The 17,500-nt window shown below is 41.1% G+C and overlaps 1 protein-coding gene across 4 annotated transcripts; it reads right to left on the bottom strand.

Annotated features, from left to right (window-relative positions):
* Window positions 1-4,575: 4,575 nt before the first annotated feature.
* kif7 (kinesin family member 7) lies at window positions 4,576-16,850 on the bottom strand. Of its 4 annotated transcripts, none has more exons than XM_079157075.1 (20): window positions 16,800-16,850; window positions 15,065-15,502; window positions 14,617-14,814; window positions 14,086-14,485; window positions 13,646-13,993; window positions 12,979-13,171; window positions 12,719-12,871; window positions 12,420-12,578; window positions 11,991-12,142; window positions 11,768-11,886; window positions 10,676-10,831; window positions 10,376-10,581; window positions 9,916-10,113; window positions 9,359-9,484; window positions 8,936-9,112; window positions 8,638-8,853; window positions 7,618-7,824; window positions 7,160-7,358; window positions 6,756-6,917; window positions 4,576-5,278 (listed from the first exon to the last, which is right to left on the bottom strand). In XM_079157075.1, exons 2-20 carry the CDS (start codon window positions 15,393-15,395, stop codon window positions 4,908-4,910), a joined length of 4,071 nt encoding a protein of 1,356 aa, XP_079013201.1. In that variant the 5' UTR covers window positions 15,396-15,502; window positions 16,800-16,850; the 3' UTR covers window positions 4,576-4,907. The 4 variants fall into 4 exon arrangements, with proteins under 4 accessions (XP_079013201.1, XP_079013202.1, XP_079013203.1 ...); XM_079157076.1 differs by having other exon boundaries at window positions 4,576-5,275; XM_079157077.1 differs by having other exon boundaries at window positions 6,762-6,917.
* Window positions 16,851-17,500: the final 650 nt, after the last annotated feature.

Raw genomic sequence — 17,500 nt, 5'->3', positions numbered from 1 at the left:
ATGTTAGGCAAATACAGTAGCTAACTAATTATACAAAGGTGGGGAAGATTGACAGTATATGTGGCTATGTGGCATTTTGTCAGCTCTTATTGCACTTTACATTGCTACTTTTAAACAATACAGCATATACATAGATTTCAGTCTCTGCCTCCCACACTTTCCAAATCTTCTTCAAGAAAACTTCCTCTGCTTTGTTCTGAGAAGGGAACAGGCCTTTGACATTTTCATTAGGTATACATGATATTTCTTCATCAAAGCTTTGTTTAACAATACTATTACACATCTTTGGGTTGTGGACACTTTCAGGGGCCATAGGCCTAAGTGCTTGTGCCTTGTAATTTATTGAATGTGACATTTGTCATCAATCTCTTTCCTTTTTACAACCACACACTACTACAATACTATCAATTCATATCACATTATTATGATGCAGTCACTGAGATGATATTGTATTCCCTCCAAATACATTTCGTTACAATTGAAATAACCAGTAATTCTTAGAATTATCTGTATTCATATTATTGTTATAATATATGCCCTAACTCAAAATAACCTCATGATGAACTCACGCTTTTCTTAGTCAGTACGTCTGACGTCAGTCGTTTTAATTGGGGAGTAATTGCACTCACAGCAGGCGTCACTTTCTTTGTATATAGAAAACTCTCACACATGTTACTGCAATTATGATAGCCTTATATAAATCAACATGTTTGAAGGACAAGATACTGAAGACGGTGTTTGACAGGAAATATTAGGCTAATAAATCTCGCACTATGGGTTTTGAAGTTGCCTCTATATTGACTCAATCTACTGGAGGGTTTGTGAGTGGCTCTTGGTTAAACAGGCCTGAAGCTTCATTGTTAGAATAATGTCTTTATCAAACAGTATCTTATAGATTCACTCCATGTGTGATTTTAATGCAAGAAATGTAACCTATAGACATTCTAGCCCACTATGACTTTATTGGTTGTGGCTTTGATTATGAACCATTTTTGAAACATTAGACTTGAATACAACACAGTTAAATTAATGCAAAATGTCTATACTATCCTGGTCTTAAAATATGTCTAACACTAGGCCGATTCATCTGCATGCTGAGAATGAGATGCATTAGGCTTACTTAAAAACATGCATGTAGATGCAATGAACAGGACGACTGAAGCCAAAATACTCACTTTCACATCGTGCCTCCTGTGCCCATGGAGACTAAAACATCCACATGTGGTGACGAGGAAGCTCGGTAGCATCGTTCAGGCTCCAGATGTGCAGGACACTTGACTTTGTGTTGCTCTGACAAACAGGTGAGCGCGTGGATCAGATCGATAAATCCCACACCCTCTGCCGAGGCTGGGTTTCGCGGTGGGTTTTGGGTGAGATATCCTCGGTGAATTGTGTGTTTGTATCCGTGATCGGGAGGGTTTTTTCTGCTCGTGCACGAGCAAATGAGCGCAGAGATGTGGGACGGGTCGGCCTTTCATCTGCAGTGTGTAGCGAGTGTCTGCCTTCAGTCCGAGAGGTCCTGAGGCTGCGCTGTGTCCTCTGATGGAGCCTCCAGTGATATGCTCTCACCTCCTCTCTGCCTTATTTCTAAATGCCCCCTCCTCCGTTTGCGCTGACGTCACACAGACGCCAAGTTGCTGATAACCAATCGCATGTGGTCCCACGTGTGTGTGTGTGTGTGTGTGTGTGTGTGTGTGTGTGTGTTCGATGTTCAGATGTAGCTTGCATTGTTTTAACCTTGTGTGGAACAGGAACCAAATAGGAACTGTAGCCCACTGTAAACATATACGTTTCATTCTATTTTTCATTATCTATAACTCAAGTGGTTTTAGTTTGGGTTATTTTCATTGATTCCAAATATGGTATACTGTTCCGATGCCTGGGTCTTGGGACAGATGATGTCGTATGATGTACAGATTGTAAAGCCCTCTGAGACAAACTGTGATTTTTGGGTTATACAAAATAAATGTAATTTAATTGAAGGGAGTTAATGAATTGAAACATATATACTTAAACGTTATATTCAAAGCCACTATATATATCATTTTAAAAAGTCTAACCCCCCTCCCTCCCTTTGGGGCATAGTGAAAAATAAAAAAGACACTGTGTTAGACAACAATGCACAATTAGATTCAGTGCTGTGTGTATCTCTAAGCCATGAATTCTCAGTTAGCTCATAAACATCTCACAGCTCATTACAGACACCAACAACTATTGACTGATGTGCATTTTAGCCCTCTGCCAGAAACGTGTATCAGGTCACCTCTGACTTGTGTAATTGTGTTCTCATGTCTAGGGACAAGATACAAAACAGTAAACCAGCTCATTAAGACTTTGCTCTATACTTCACCACCAGAGTAGTCATATTTAAGATAGTAAAAATTGCATTGCTTTATGGGCCATGATAAACGGTGGTTTTGTTGGTGAGATTTTCCATTTTACACTGTCCAACTCATTATTTCAAACACGTTTTCCTCTTGCATCAGGGAAGCTTGTTCCCTGCTCAGAACAATTCAGGTTTAGTTTAGTCACTTAAATAGTTTTTTTTAGGATGAACACGACACAGTTAGGACACAAATCAACTTCAAGATACCCTGCACCCCACCTGCTCTGTTACAGTGTTCAGAGTCCTGAAACCAGCCATTCCCCACAGATAAACTGGATAACTTCTGTCCCAGAATAAAATGTTGCTCTCTTTCTGGAAGGATTTGGACCTCGTTGATTCTCTGCTTAGCCATCCCCAGCACCACAAGCATTTATAACTTATTGATTAATCCAAAATCGTTATTCCATTTGTGTAATTATTTCCCTCATCTGTACCATGAAGCTCAATTGAATGAATGTATTGCTCACTCCTGTATATCTGCCCCAAATCAGCAATAACACTTGAATTCTTAATCCGGTTTGTTTTTAAAGGGCCAAATATTTTATGAAGAATCCAAGTTTCAGTTCAGGGAAAGTAAGATAATAACAAAAATGACTGCGCATGAGATGAGTACAGAAATATTACACACTACCGCCCTCTTCTGCTCAAATGGTGTCTACACACTCCTATCTCACAAGATTGATTTGTTCTATACTCCACATGTAGGGAGATGATTGTTAAAAGAAAGATCCTGTCTTGTCCTGGCTGATTTGTCTTCCACTTGTATGGAAGAGGACAGATTAATTGAGCCATTGAGAAGATGCAACAAATGAAGCTCCCTGTAAATACAGATCTAAAAGCTTTGACTTAATTCTTTTTGGGAAATAATCATCCTTTAAATTAAAAGTCATAGTATAGTATGTTGAAAAAAGTAATAAAAACGCCATAGTATACTGTGTTGAAAAAGTAATGTTATATTATGTAAAATAAAAAATAATTGTACAGTATGTTAAATGAATAGTATGTCAAAAAGAGTCTTAGTAGTTTTTAAAAGTCATGTTATAGAAGGACAAAACAGACAATACAGTATATTAAAAAATAAAATCATTAACATATTATTGTATGTCAATTTCTTTTTAAAATAATGGAAAAAAGTAGTTATATGATGTAAAAAAGCATAAGAAAGTCACAGTATCATGTCATTTCTCTTGATGCCAAAACAGGCTTAAAGTAGAAACAGTATAGTATTTCAAAAGAAGTAAAAGAAAACAAAAACAAACATAATATGGTACATTAAAGTCATAGTCTAGTTAATGTCAAAAAAGTTGTAATACGGTATGTCAATAAAGGCATAGCATAGGATTCAAGGATCATTTATTGTCATTTTGCAACACAGGGATGCACAACGAAATTCATTTGTAGCCCATTTGTAACACAACAAACAAAACAAAAACATTCCTGTAGTGCACTTTTTGAATTTGCATCATAAGGAATGTAAACAGCTGCAACAAAAACAATTCTCTGGGTAGGTAATATGGCTGACATCTTCACATTATCAACTCAACATGAGGAAAACATTGTCCATCAACTTTGACTGTGTTTGGGCACCATGCTTTATGGCGTAAATAGTCCTGCGCTCCGTCCTGCTGTCCACCCGTCCAAGTGCAGCTTGATCCGCCCTGAACGATGGAGCCAGGTCTCTGAAGATGTGGGCTCAACAGTCACCTGGCATCAGACAGCCAGCAGGAGGCCGGGTAGTGGAGCAGCCTTTGGTCCTAGCTGGTTTAACTTAGCTTCCATCTCGTCTCTCCTCCCTGGGGCAGTTTGGTGGAGTTTTGTCTGGGCGGTGATCGTCTCAAAGTCGGCTGAACTTAATCCAATTTCCACGCTTCCTTTTCAGATGTTGATGAATGTATTCTGTCATAAACCATTAGTAGAGTATGGTTTAAAAAACACAGACTGTGTGACAAATTAAGACCCACTGAGGCTGCATTTAAACCAACACCACACGTACACTAATCTGACATGTCACAGCAGCTTTCAAGCCTCATCTACATCAGCTGTGATAACATCGAAACTGACCATCGATTTAAAAAAGGATTACAGAACAAACGCCAAGAATCATTTCCCGATTCTTGGTTCTCAAGTTGTGGAAGAAATCAATCATGATTAATCATGAAAAACAAAAAAACACCAGACGAAAGTGAGTGGCAAAAACATTTTAATATAAAATACTGTAGAAGGTAAAAAGGCTACATGATTAGAGAGGATCATTTTGTAATGACGCAAATGATTTACCTTGTTAACTTTCATGGTTGGCAGACCATAGACCTACCAATTACTGTACGACATGGATACATCAACTTTACCTTACTGAAAGTGCTTCATATTGGAATCAGCAGGTGTTCTTGTGTATTACATTTGCTTTTTATACAAGTACAAAAAATGAAACACAGAAACTAAAGAGGGCTAGTGTAAAAATATTTCAGAAACATAATAAACATCTATGTGAATGGTCTTAAGTAGCACAACACATTTATGTTCAGACGGGATTCTTCCGCACATCAATTAATTCATTGTTTGAAGTCAGTGGTCCGATGTTGAGGCTGGAGCGGCGGGACTCTCTGCGAGACTTAACCACAGGCAGGGATGCCGGCCCACCCCAGGACCCCACGCCAGTTTGAACTACACGGTTAGCAGGAACATCCCCAGCTGCTTGAAGCCATAACTCCTCCATGACAGCAGGTTCCTCTGTAGGGAGAGAGGAGCGTCTCCACGTGGACGGGAGAGGGGTGTTCACCAGCTCACGCATTTCCTCCCTGGACCTGGAAGGTTTGTCAGACTGGCCCGTCCCCCTGCCTCCTGGACTGTCTTCGGGGCAGCGGGTCAGCTTCTCCATGCTGCCAATGCCTGCTGGTTTACCATCAGATACCACAACGGAAAGACAACACAACGACAGTTAGAGTTGCCGGAAAACATTCATCTTAATAGTGAGAATTACCCAACAGACTTGAGTGCTACTACTTGGAGTTCACTCAAAGCTTATTGAATGACAAAACAAATGTTGAGATGGAGATCTGAGGGCTTAAATATCTGAACAAAAAAATAGGATGTCAGATGATGTACACTTGTGTGTAAATGAATGAGTAACATTCAGGAGAGCTCATCCACAGCTCCGACAGAGAGCAGGGGAGAGGCTGCAGTGTGATAGTAAATACTACGATCTTTAGCCTATTTAATACCAGGTTTCACTGACTATACTTAAAATAATATTATTTTTCTTATTCATCGCATTCGGGCAGTCTTTTGTGATTTGTTTATCATGCATGAAAATACGATTAATCAGTCAGCACCAATACTAGGACTTTATTCATGTCTATTTATAGCATGCTATACTATTAGTTTTTAATGACATGTTTATGGCATACTACACTGAATTTTCCATGAAATGTTTTTTATGATGTTTTTTGGTGGAGTACTATATTATTATTCATGACATAGTGTACAAGGACATTTTCTACGACTTTTAATGAAATGTTTATGGAATCCTAAACTTACTATAACATCTTTAATGACTCATATATTATGGAACATTTTTAGGGCACACAAAACATGACTTTATGACATTCTGTAAGAAATGTTTGTCACACTGTAGTATGACTTTTCATAACTTTTAAGTGACAGTATATTATGGATTTTTGAGTACTTTTACTTTTGATACAGTATTTATTTAGCTAATACTCTATTTGACCTAGATTACATTTTGTACAGTGTGGTATTGCAACTTTTACTCAAATTGAAGATCTGAGTGCTTCTTCCACAGCTGCTTAACATCAAACTAAAAGGGGAATACGGACTGCAAGATTGCCTGAACTAAGCACGATCGGAGGAAACACAATGTTCACATGTATCAAAAGAACAATTCACGCTAATTATGATGTTTTCTGCAATTAACTGATATTTTGAAAAGTTGTTAAAAAAAGAGTAGTTTAGACATGAACGACTGTCAACAGATTGAAACTGGAACAACTACTTTTAACCAAATAATGCCAAATTTCCCTGGTTTCAAATTCTGAAATGTGAATATTCTGGTTCCCTTAGTCGTATGTGATTGGAAACTTATATATTTTGGATTTAAACTGTTTATTGGACAAAACAAACTTAATATTTTCCCCTTTTATGTCCCCTTTGTCTGCCATTTTACAGACCAAGAATGGAGATATAGTTGCTGAGAATCTGTGTAAGGATCTGAGAGACATGACTGATTATATAAAATGGAATTATTGGATGATTTGTGGAAGAGTTTTTGCACATAAGTAATTTTTTAATGCCAAGAAGAAGCAAAGTATGTAAATATTAAAATAACACTTTTATCTAATAACAGTTCTACCTTTACCAAGGTCTTTTGGCTGGCTGCCTGAGCCACAGAGCTCCCTCAGTTTGTTGCTTAGTTCCAGGTTTGCTGTCTTGTAGTGGGTCAGCTCCTTGCTGAGGTTATGGATCCATCCTTCATACTGCCGCTGCCTCCCTGCCAGGCCCTCGTCTATTTGCTCTGTGGAGGCGGAAGGACACCCAGGAGAATCACTTTTATGAGATGGTTATGAACATAATCTCGCAACTTGTTTATATATAAAATGTAGAAGATATTCTAACTAAAATGGTTAACAACTTAAATCTAAACTATATCCAGTGTAGACCAAAGATGTATAATATATTTGAAGTGGTGCAGGCCACATATACACCTGCAGGCAACCCTTGTTTTTCGTGAGAGATAAAAGGTATAAAGTTCTGCACCTCGACACTGCTGCAGTAGGAGCTGCACACTCCTCTCATGTTCCTTCTGCTGTTGTGTGAGCCGGCGATCTGTGTCGAGTTGTGTGCGATCGAGGGCGTTCTCCAGCCACTGCACCAGCTTCTGCTGCTCATCCAGTTGCATTTCCAACTCAGCCAGCGCAAGCTGTAGCTTACGCTCCTCCTCGCGCAGAGACACCACCTGCAGGGAACATTCACACTCTTTAGCTTATATATTGATGAGTTCAGACATACAGAGTCACACCCCGTGAGGTCTGACACCTCGCTCAGCTTTTTTACGAAAGAGTGAACAAGTGTTTCCATTCCAATTGGTCGTTAAATGTTTAAATTGCATCAATTGTAACCAACTAGTCAGCTTATTTAAAAAAAAAAAAGACACAAATAAATACATTTTGCAATGCTGAAGTAGGTGAGAACATGGTAAAAAGCATTGCACAGACCTTGTCAAAGTACTTGCACAGCAGAGCTCTGGTCTCAGAGGCAGACAGGTAACTGAGTTTGTCCATAAGATTCATCTCCCACTGGGAGAGCATACTGGCAGACGCCCTCAGCTGTCTCTGTCTCTGAGTGATGGCCTCATTCTTGTATTCAATGGCTGCATCCAGAGCCTCGATAGCCTCGTCCAACTGGAAAACTGTTCGCTCCTCCTACAAATGTCAGAGGGAAGGAGGGAATAGATGGACTTAATGAGGCTGTGAACATGAACATTCAGTCACAAACAGGTAATATCACAGCTTCCAGTGAGAATTTGTTACTGCTATACTACTATAACTGCCATGTGAAGTACTTAATTCAAGGTTTTCTGCCCAGCAATATCTCTCTTACTTACTCTGCCACACGATTGAAAAATATGCTGACATAATGTTTTGGGTACACTTGAATGGATGGTGGCTGATATACAATAGACTATTTTCAAATGGAAAGTATTTTTTAATGGTATTTTATTAAAGATTTTTTCAATAATAGCAGATTTGTGTTCCTCTACCATAAAGTAGGCTACCATATTACCCTCACTGCAGATGCCTCAGGGAAACAAATCAATCATCCTCATGTTCTGTGATCGTGCGCAAGCTAGAGAGCCTTTCGGCAATTGCACTGCTACTACAACAGGACTGATAACTTCATAATTGCTAATGTTACGCCACACACAGTATGTAGGCACATCTGAGGGCTGAACGGTGGGGAAATGTGGTTGGTGGTGGCAGACTGGCAGTTGAATTAAATCATGTGACTTTAAACTGGCTGAACCGGGAAAGAAAACAGTTGCCATGTTTCTGCCTGTTACACCACAGTGACCGACCTCTGGTGCCGTGTGCTGTGCACTACAATACAGCATAGAAAACGGAGCGCGTGTAGTCACGACGGTATTAATAATACCGTAAGGATTTCTAAATACGCTGGTAAACTGTCTTACCATAATACCGACCAAGCCTAGCTTGAACCCAAGAGTAATATCTGACCTCAGGTGAGAGCAGGCTTCCCTGCCGCAGCTTATCGTCCAGCTCCACTCTTTGTTTAAGCAGTGAATCTTTCTCTTGACGGAGGTTGGAGATCTCTTCGCGAATCTGCTGTGAATCTTGAGCACTGCTGCTGCGAAGAAGACCATTCCTCTCACTCAACTCTTGCTCAAGGGACTCAATGCGCCCCGTAAGCATCACCAGGTTTTTACTCAAGGCCTGGAGGGAGGATGAATAAAAATGTTTTAGCATTTGCCAGTTGCCCGTGTCACTGAAAGGAGTTGTTTGTGGTTGTTACTACCTGACTGGAGCGGAGCCTCTTGGTTTCCAGTTCACTGCGTTCCTGTAGCAGGGCTTCTTTCTTGGCCAGGATTTTCTCTCGTTTAGTGAGCTCTCCTTCCAGATCTTCCAGTTCTTTCCTCTGGTCCAGTACCCGCTCCATTTCCTCATCCAGCCAGCGTTTTTGTTCCTCTATCTTCTGCTCACAGGGAGTCAAGACACAAAAGCCCACTCATCATGCTTAAATATAGACACAGAAACACACACTAAGGCTGCAGGGGAGTGACAGCCCCACAAGCTAAATTCCACGCATCTCTAACAAAATGACAAATTCTTAAATGTCAAACCATTGTATGGCTAATTTTCTTGTGCGGTTTAGAGGCAATTTTCTTTCTATAAATTCAAAGTTAGGAGAGGTATAATCTCCTTGAGATTCTTGTCCCACCTGTTGTTCTTCTAAAGAGATGACAGAGCCATTACTGCCGCTGCGTCTCTGCCTCTGGAAGGCAGCGACCTCCTCTGTCTTTATTCTCAGAATCTTTTGCTGCTGCTCATTCTTTATCTCGAGTTCCTACAGAAGGGATGGAAGATAAAGGTCAATTACAGGATTAGTATAGAACAAATATATCTCTGTCTTAAAGAAATAAATGCATTTAGCCCTCGTACAGTATAGCGATACGTTTTACTTCAAGCCATTGCCAGACATTTGGACTTTTGATCGTTAGTGGTAATATTACATGTTTTCATGAGGGAATCGGAAAGATTGTGAAATGTCCTGATAGTATTGAAAGTCCTGAACTTCTTCAGCACCCCTCCCTGGCCTGATGTTGAGCTTGAGAGAGCTTTCCCAAAATGTCCAGACCAGGTTGCTTACTGCCTTTACGCAGCATTTGTGCCAGTCAGATGTGCCACTAGGGTCATGTTATCCATACTTTAAAAGTTTCAATCTTTCACTGCTGCAGGAGATTTTGTTTCTGCCCTGTGTTAAAATCCTATCAGTACCTTGACTCTGTGACTTCTTCTTTGCATTTCGCTCTCCAGACGTCGTTTCTGCTGACTTTCCTGGCGCAGCCGCCTTTGCAGCTGCTCCTGCTGCTGCCTCATACTCTGAACACTTCGCTCCAGCTCTAGCACACGACGTTCGCTCTGAGCAGGAAGGTTAGCAAGACGAGCCGTATCCCTCTGACGCTGACTGAGAACCTGGTACGAAACCAAACATATTTTCATTTTCAGAAATGTAAAAGGACAGGTCTAAGGTTATGTGCATAATAATCTAAATAAAGAATAGTACAGTGTGTTGTTGCTAATTACATGTCAGGGAAAGGACCTGGGACATTATTTAAAATAGTATCTTAGCTGCTCAAAAATATTCTTTCAGATGCCACACAATTCAGCATCACTAAATCTAGTTGTCTGTTGTTACGTGTTACTAGCCATAAATACAGAGGTGTAGCAGTCAAACCTGGACTTTGCTCTGAGCAGCAGCTATCTTCCTGCGACATTCCTGTGCTCTGGTTTTGTCCGTCGTGCTGATTTCTCTCTCTTGTCTCTCTAGATCCTGCAGCTGCCGTTGGGCCTCCTGCAGCTCCTGTCGAGCCTGCACAGCTTCACTCTCCAGAGCTGTGATCTTATGGCTGTATTGCTTGTTAAGGGCCTGGGCATCCTTACCTAAGAAAACACAAACAATTGATCAAAAAATAAAAGAGAACCTCTATTTAGAAAAGATGCAGCTAAGGAAGGGTAATGAGATCAAAACTGGTACCTGTTTTGACCAGCTCCTTGATGAGTTCTTCCTTCATACGGATGGTGAGAGACAGCTCCCTGATCTTCTGCTGTGCCTGAAGAAGTCCCAACTCTGAAACGCCCTCAAAACCTTTCAGACTTTCACGCACAGATGTCTCCCCACTACTGGAGTTGGCTACAGAGATTGGAGAGAATACACAGGAGGTCAGCAGGGTGGTATCATGAGGAAGAGCTTCAAGGCAACCGCAAAGGTGCAAGCCCTAATGTGTGATCTTCCTTTAGTAACAACACAGAGATCAGTACTCCCTGTTTAACTCTTGTCCTCCATATGGGCATAAATTGGGTGTAATGTGAGACCACAGAGTAGACACTAAAACCAGGCAACAAAAGTAGGTCCCTATGTCAAAGAGGCCCTCTGAAATGACCAGAGCTTCCCGATAAATGCCGCAGATCAGAGGCAAATTGGCGTAGGCTCTGCCTCTGCAGGCTTAATATCTGACCAGTCAGGCTCTATAAATAGTGTAATGTCGTGTTACATCAAATTCATTGATATTTATTACATTTGTAGTATTTTCTTATGAATTCTTGAAATTGTATTCATCCACCACATGACTGGACAGTTTTGTTGACAAAGTGTGCTTAAATCATAAAACACAGAATTTAGAAAAATTGAAGCGGAAAATATTTCAAACCCTGGTTACTCTGATTCTATCAGGACAACATGCAACATCCGATAGTGAAAGGAACTAAAACACAATAAAAATCTATATTAATTGTCATCTCATATGTGGCTGGTGTCTCCTTAAATGTACTTGTGAATGGACACGTTCAGTTCACTAAACATGCCTAAACATCTGAGGCGCAACACTGTAGAAACGTCTCCACAAACACATGGTGAACCACATGAGGGATCACACAGGCTTCTAAAAGACTTCAAGCATGTCTTTTCTGTGCAACTACAAAAGCTATGTAAAGGTTTCTCAATGAGAGAACATGTAAATAAAATAACAAACAGCGGAAATCCACCGGATCCTGTAATTTAACATGCCTCACCAATCAATACTAAATATATTGCTAACAGATAGGGACACCATAGGTTGTTAAGACTTACATGCTTTTCTGGCTAAACAGAGGTGCTGGTCTGGCTCAGGCAGAGATACGAGTCCTCTACCACCAATTGCTAGTCCCCCTGATAGCATGTCCCCCTTGGTCCAGGTCAGGTTCACCTGTCTGACACAATCATTATATACATTTCATCGTTATGTGTGCAATATTGATATCATAAACACTCAATATAAATAGTGCAAGCTATGATTTCTATAAACACAACATACTTGCGTCTCTCCTGGCTGAGGTTGGAGTAACTGCTCTCTTCTTCTGTGTCTTGCATGTCTGCTTCTCCTAGGATCTCCTGCTCCTCATAGAGGCTACCATCCAGATCCCCACAAGGGATATTACCAAGACTGCTCACTGGACTGACCTGTAACTACACACATGAACTCACAGATCTACAAACGAGCAAGCTACAACATTATCTGGTAAACTGTTCAATTCATTTGGATCTGTCTAAAGAGTATAGTTAAAACAAGCGAAAATAAATTGTGCATCTTTTTTTTTGGTAATAAGATGGTAATCTGCTACCTTAAAACTTTGGTATGGGCTCACCCCATTGACGAGCATGCCCCTCCATTTCTTACCACATTTTAAACTTTTGAATCCACAAAACACCACAGGCTGAAACACTACCTGTGCTGGTTGGTTACCTGTCTGTATGGGCCTCCATTCTGACTGTGTTGCACGGAGCTTATAGGGGCCGTGTGCGGCCGCGGCCTCAAGTTAAGGCCCAGGCCCATGAGCCCTGGAGTCGACAGCAGACACTGCAGCTCTACTATCAAGTCCTGTTGCTCCTGCAGCTTATCACTCTGAGGAAGAAGTAACCAAAGTAACTTCATCAGCGAAGAAAAATCTGTATATTATGATGGTGACCCATGAATGTAGCATGCCATGATTAAACTGTGAAACACTGCACTAATGGGAAAACAGTATTAAAATTGCATCTCACTTGCTGCTTGTATTGCTCCATAGCATCCTCCAGAGCTGCTAAAAAGTCTGTGTTCTCTCCCTCCAACCGCTGGATCTGTGCCTGAAGCAGGACAATACTATCCTCTTTCTCTCCATGCTCATTGCTCCACCTCTCCTCCGCAGCCTCTGGATCCTGAGTAATAGTTTTTTAACACATTCATAAACGTATCAGTGCTGGATACCAAAAGTTCTGACTAAAACATTTTTTTATTTTTCCTTGGGAGTGTGAAAGAGACAGACCTGGTTCCTCGCAGAAGGTCTTCCTCTCCTTAATGCAACACTGTCTTCGGTGGAGCTGTTTTCAATGCCACTGTCTGGTCCTGAGGCGGTGGTCAGTCCACTGCGCTCCTCCTCCACTGAGCACAGCCACTCCTTCACTCTCAGACTCTGCTCTGCAGTCAGAGCCCCTTCACTCTGCAGCTCCTGCAGCAACCTGTGAAATATGAATAATACAACATTTGAACGAAGGAAGCACTCGTACTTCTTAAATCTAAATGTATGAAAATGAAGCCAAATACACATCTCACAGTTAGGATTAGAGACCTGGTACACATTGATAAAGATGATAGCGCCTATAGCTTCATGCCAACACACTCCACTTGTTTACCAGTGTGTGTGTCATGTATCCCTTTCAGCTCCTAAAGCTAACAAGCCAGTGTTAATGCAAAAACATAAACATAAAATAGAACATAATTGACCATAATTTAATATCCTTAATTTAGTTTTATATCATGACCGTGTGCATGGGGAACCCATGGCTTATGAATATAAAATATAAAGTCACTTACCAGTCAATGGTCAAGGATCAGAATACATACTAAGATAGTTTGTAGCAGCCAAAACCCTAACAGCAAAAAATAATAATTTTGGAAACTACATTTAACTTGATCAATCACTGTGGTTTAACCTGTAAGCAGTGTCTGTGCACGTCCTATAGTGGGCGCTCTGGGCTTGCAGTCTGCTGATCTCTCCCTCTCCAAGTCGAGGTCTCCTGTTTGGATCGGCGTGAGAGATGATGCGGGTCTCTGAACGCTGCCGGTTTTCGAGGGCTCTGCGAAGGGCCTTGATTTGTTGCTCCAGCCCCTCGACCCGATCTGGCTCACGCTTGCAATTGACCGTTGCCCGGTTTTGAATGTTTCTGGCCCTTGTGGCGTAGTTTAGTGTATTCAGGCTCTCATCAAAGTCTGAGGAAGATGGACTGATGCAGGCAATCATCAGTGTTTTTGAATTTCCTCCCAAAGAGTCTTTTAGTATCCTAGGTGAAACAAGGATTATATGAATTAAACCAAAGAGACATTTCACAACCGTTTCTGTTAGAGTGGTATGCTAAAATGTATAAAAAAGTACCTTGTGATTTTAGAATCTCTGTATGGTATATGAGAGCCTTTCCTCTTCGGGTCCCCCAGTGCCCCTATAACATTCCCCAGAGCCAAAAGGCCACTGTTAATTTGGATACTCTCTTTCAGTCTCTCTCCAGTGTTCCCCGTCTTTAAGATGCGCTCTGACCCCGCGAGGTCAACAAAGTGGAACTTGGAAGACAACATTTGTGGTCCAGAATTTGTAGCGGTCCCATAGAGGCGAGAGCTTCCCCGGCGCTGGTCCATATACAGGGTAAAAATGGTGTGTGACCGGCTGGAGTTTAGATTCATCTGGGTTGCACCAGTGTGCCTGGCTGTGTTTCCTGACTCTAGCAAACTCAACACCTCATCAAGACCCTCCACTTCGCACTCCTTTACGCCACACAAAACTACAAAGTCACAGAGACAAAAACATAAAACGCAGATTAATACATACATAAAGCACTTAGGTAAAATGCTGCATAACATTTCATATCACAACCACAAAGATACGCTTAAAGACAAATTAAGCTGCCTATACCAATGTTGCCTTTATCCTCCCTGATGTGGATGTCCTTGCTGGCTGTCTCCACTTCCAGTAAGTCATTGAACTCCTCTTTGTAAACCTCCAGATAGGACACTCGGACAGAGAAGTCTGTCAGGTCATTTTCATCTAGCAGCTTGAAGACATCTGCAACAGCCCTGGGGATGATACCCTGCTCCTCATCTCTAAAGGAACCTACAAACACAATTAAAACACACAGAACTTAACGCAACTGGCTTGTCATGGTAGAACTTGGTTAGAGCACAGTGTTTACTTTGTTTTACAAGCCCAACTGATGTGTGCTGTACTTTACACCTGGTCTTGTTTACTTTTGAATCATCTTATGCAGAAGGACCTAAACTTAAACTAAGTTCAATACAGGATAAACCGAGCTGAAAACAAATAAAGCAAACAATGGGAAAAAAAGGATAAAAGAATAACTTACAAATATTAGCTTCTCCAATGGTGTGAGTCTTGCCTGAGCCTGTCTGCCCATAGGCAAAGACTGTAGCATTGAAACCTTGAAAGAAAGCATCTATGAGTGGCTGGACAGACGATGAATAAACCTCCTCTTGACAGCAGGTTTCTTCAAATAGGTAGTCGCAGAGAAAGTTTCGGTCGTGGCCCAGAGTAACCCGACACAGCTCCGAGTCCACAGTGATACAGCTCTCGTGGCAGTGAAGACGCTCTTTAGGCAGCAGGGGACGCACTCGAACAGCTACTTGGACTGCAGAATAATCCCCTCGGCTTTGACCACTGGGCACTTTGGGAGACATTTCCGCTGCACCGCTGCAGCTCCTCTGTGATCCTCTGCTACGTATGAATCATCTTTGGGCCGCTAGAGCGGATAGAAGGTTTTTTTTCAACATCTCATGTCGTCTGGCTGAAGGATGTAAGTGAGAATGTGAATGATTACATGATAATGCAATGAAGCGACCTAGCAGCAAAAGCAGGTAGTCAACAATTCTTGCCATAAAACCATATTGTACAACACACTTTAACCTCCAGCAGGAGAGGGCTGTATGCATATCCTTTACTAATTCAATCAATATACATTATATTTGTGATGCAGTAACTATTCTGAAAAGTAGAAACTAGAAATACCTGTCAAATCAAGGTACTTCATCACATTGATGTACAATGAAATTGTCCTGCCTTGAGTGTATATTGTACCATTGTCTCTCTCAGTTCAGCAAGTTTACACTTTAAAGGGATTTTTGCATGCATATTTAGACTTACTAAAGGCTGTGTGTTTCTCTTTAAAAAAAACTGAGCACAAAGCAAGTGCACAGCTGTCCAAATACAAGTGTGTGAGTGTTTATACTGTTAATGCAAACTCAACACACTCTGCAGCTGCTTTGTATCAAAAACATTTAATTGGAAAATAACTGAAGAATAGATATGAGACATAAGATACATCTTAGGTTTGATACTATTTACAGAGCTGGCACTGCGTTTATTTAGCTAAGACCTGGACCTGGACGGGCCAGTCCCGTCCTGGGCGAGCCATCTACATCTACACAGAACCTTACTCACTAACTTTGGTACGATTAGAGATACAAAGCAGCCAATGCTAACATATAGCTTGTGACTAAAAATGGTAGTATGATGAGTTGTGACTCTTTCTTTCTTTAACCGTTACTGCAGTAATGTGGGACAACAGAGATGTAAATCCTTATTCTTTGGTAAGGCTGGTTAACTCTGACTAACGTCACTTAGGTTTATGTTACTAGGCTAACGTCATCGTTATAGGTACAATAAAACACAGTGGTCCACAATAAAGTAGCTAACGGTAACTTATTTTGACCATGTTAGCAAGTTGACGTTAGCTAACCGTTACAACTGTTTAACAAAGTAAATACGTGAGGTAGTTAGTAGGTAACGCTACCGTTATCCATTAAAACACACACACATGTCGGCTTTTCTTAAATATTCCACAACAACAAGCATCCCTAAAGCTCACACGCTAGTTTGCTCGCCTGTTGGTAACACTTTAGCTAAGCTAAAGTTAGCACGTTAGCCAGCAGTCCGAACAAGAAAATCAAAACATGAGGATGAGGCTGGATCTCGTTGTCTCGAGCCGCTACTCGGGAACATTATCTCGTGAGAGATGGCTCACGTTCCACTGGGTGCATTGATCGGGTACGGTCTCCTTACCGCCAACAGTTAGAACAACTTACTTAAATTAGGCAGAAGTTGCACCATGGATTGAGGATAACACTGGAGTTTATGGAGTGTGGAAGTTGAGGGGCAGGGGGAGGAGCCCCAAAGTTTGGGCTGAATTTTGGGTGTGGTCTCTAGAAACCATCACGGATCAGAGGGCCCAATCTCAGAGGTAAACATAGTCATTTATAGCTGTAGAATTTAACACATGACTACTGGGAATTATGTCATAATATCAAAGTGTATTAAATAACTATATAAAACTAACATATATCTTCAATCGTATTAAATGCAGAGCAAGATTGAACACGGTATTCTAAGGACCACCAGTAACACCTTCGAAATGGGAGAAGATTCGGCATCCTCTGTGCTCCAAACCAAACTGACCGTAGTAGAAACATGTTCACCCCAGAGAGCTCAATATCTAATACCTAGTAAGTAAAAGGCAGCTGGACCGCTATTGCAGTAGCACAGTTATTCCAGTACTTTGTAGACTACTTCTGCCACTGTAGATAAAGGCTGCATGTGACCTTATGACAGCATCGACACTATTATCCACACTCTACTCCACATCCAATTACTCGGGCACACACACAGTTCTGACATTGTTACACATTGAGTCATAGACATTTTGACATCCTTATGGTGTGCATGGTATGACTGGGATTAAAAAAATTGTGAAACAACATTATTCATATTAGGCACAGTCTTTTAATGG

This window comes from Pholis gunnellus, assembly GCF_910591455.1.
Source record: "Pholis gunnellus genome assembly, chromosome: 1".
Taxonomy (NCBI): Eukaryota; Metazoa; Chordata; class Actinopteri; order Perciformes; family Pholidae; genus Pholis; species Pholis gunnellus.
This window is presented reverse-complemented; position numbering and strand designations above follow the sequence as displayed.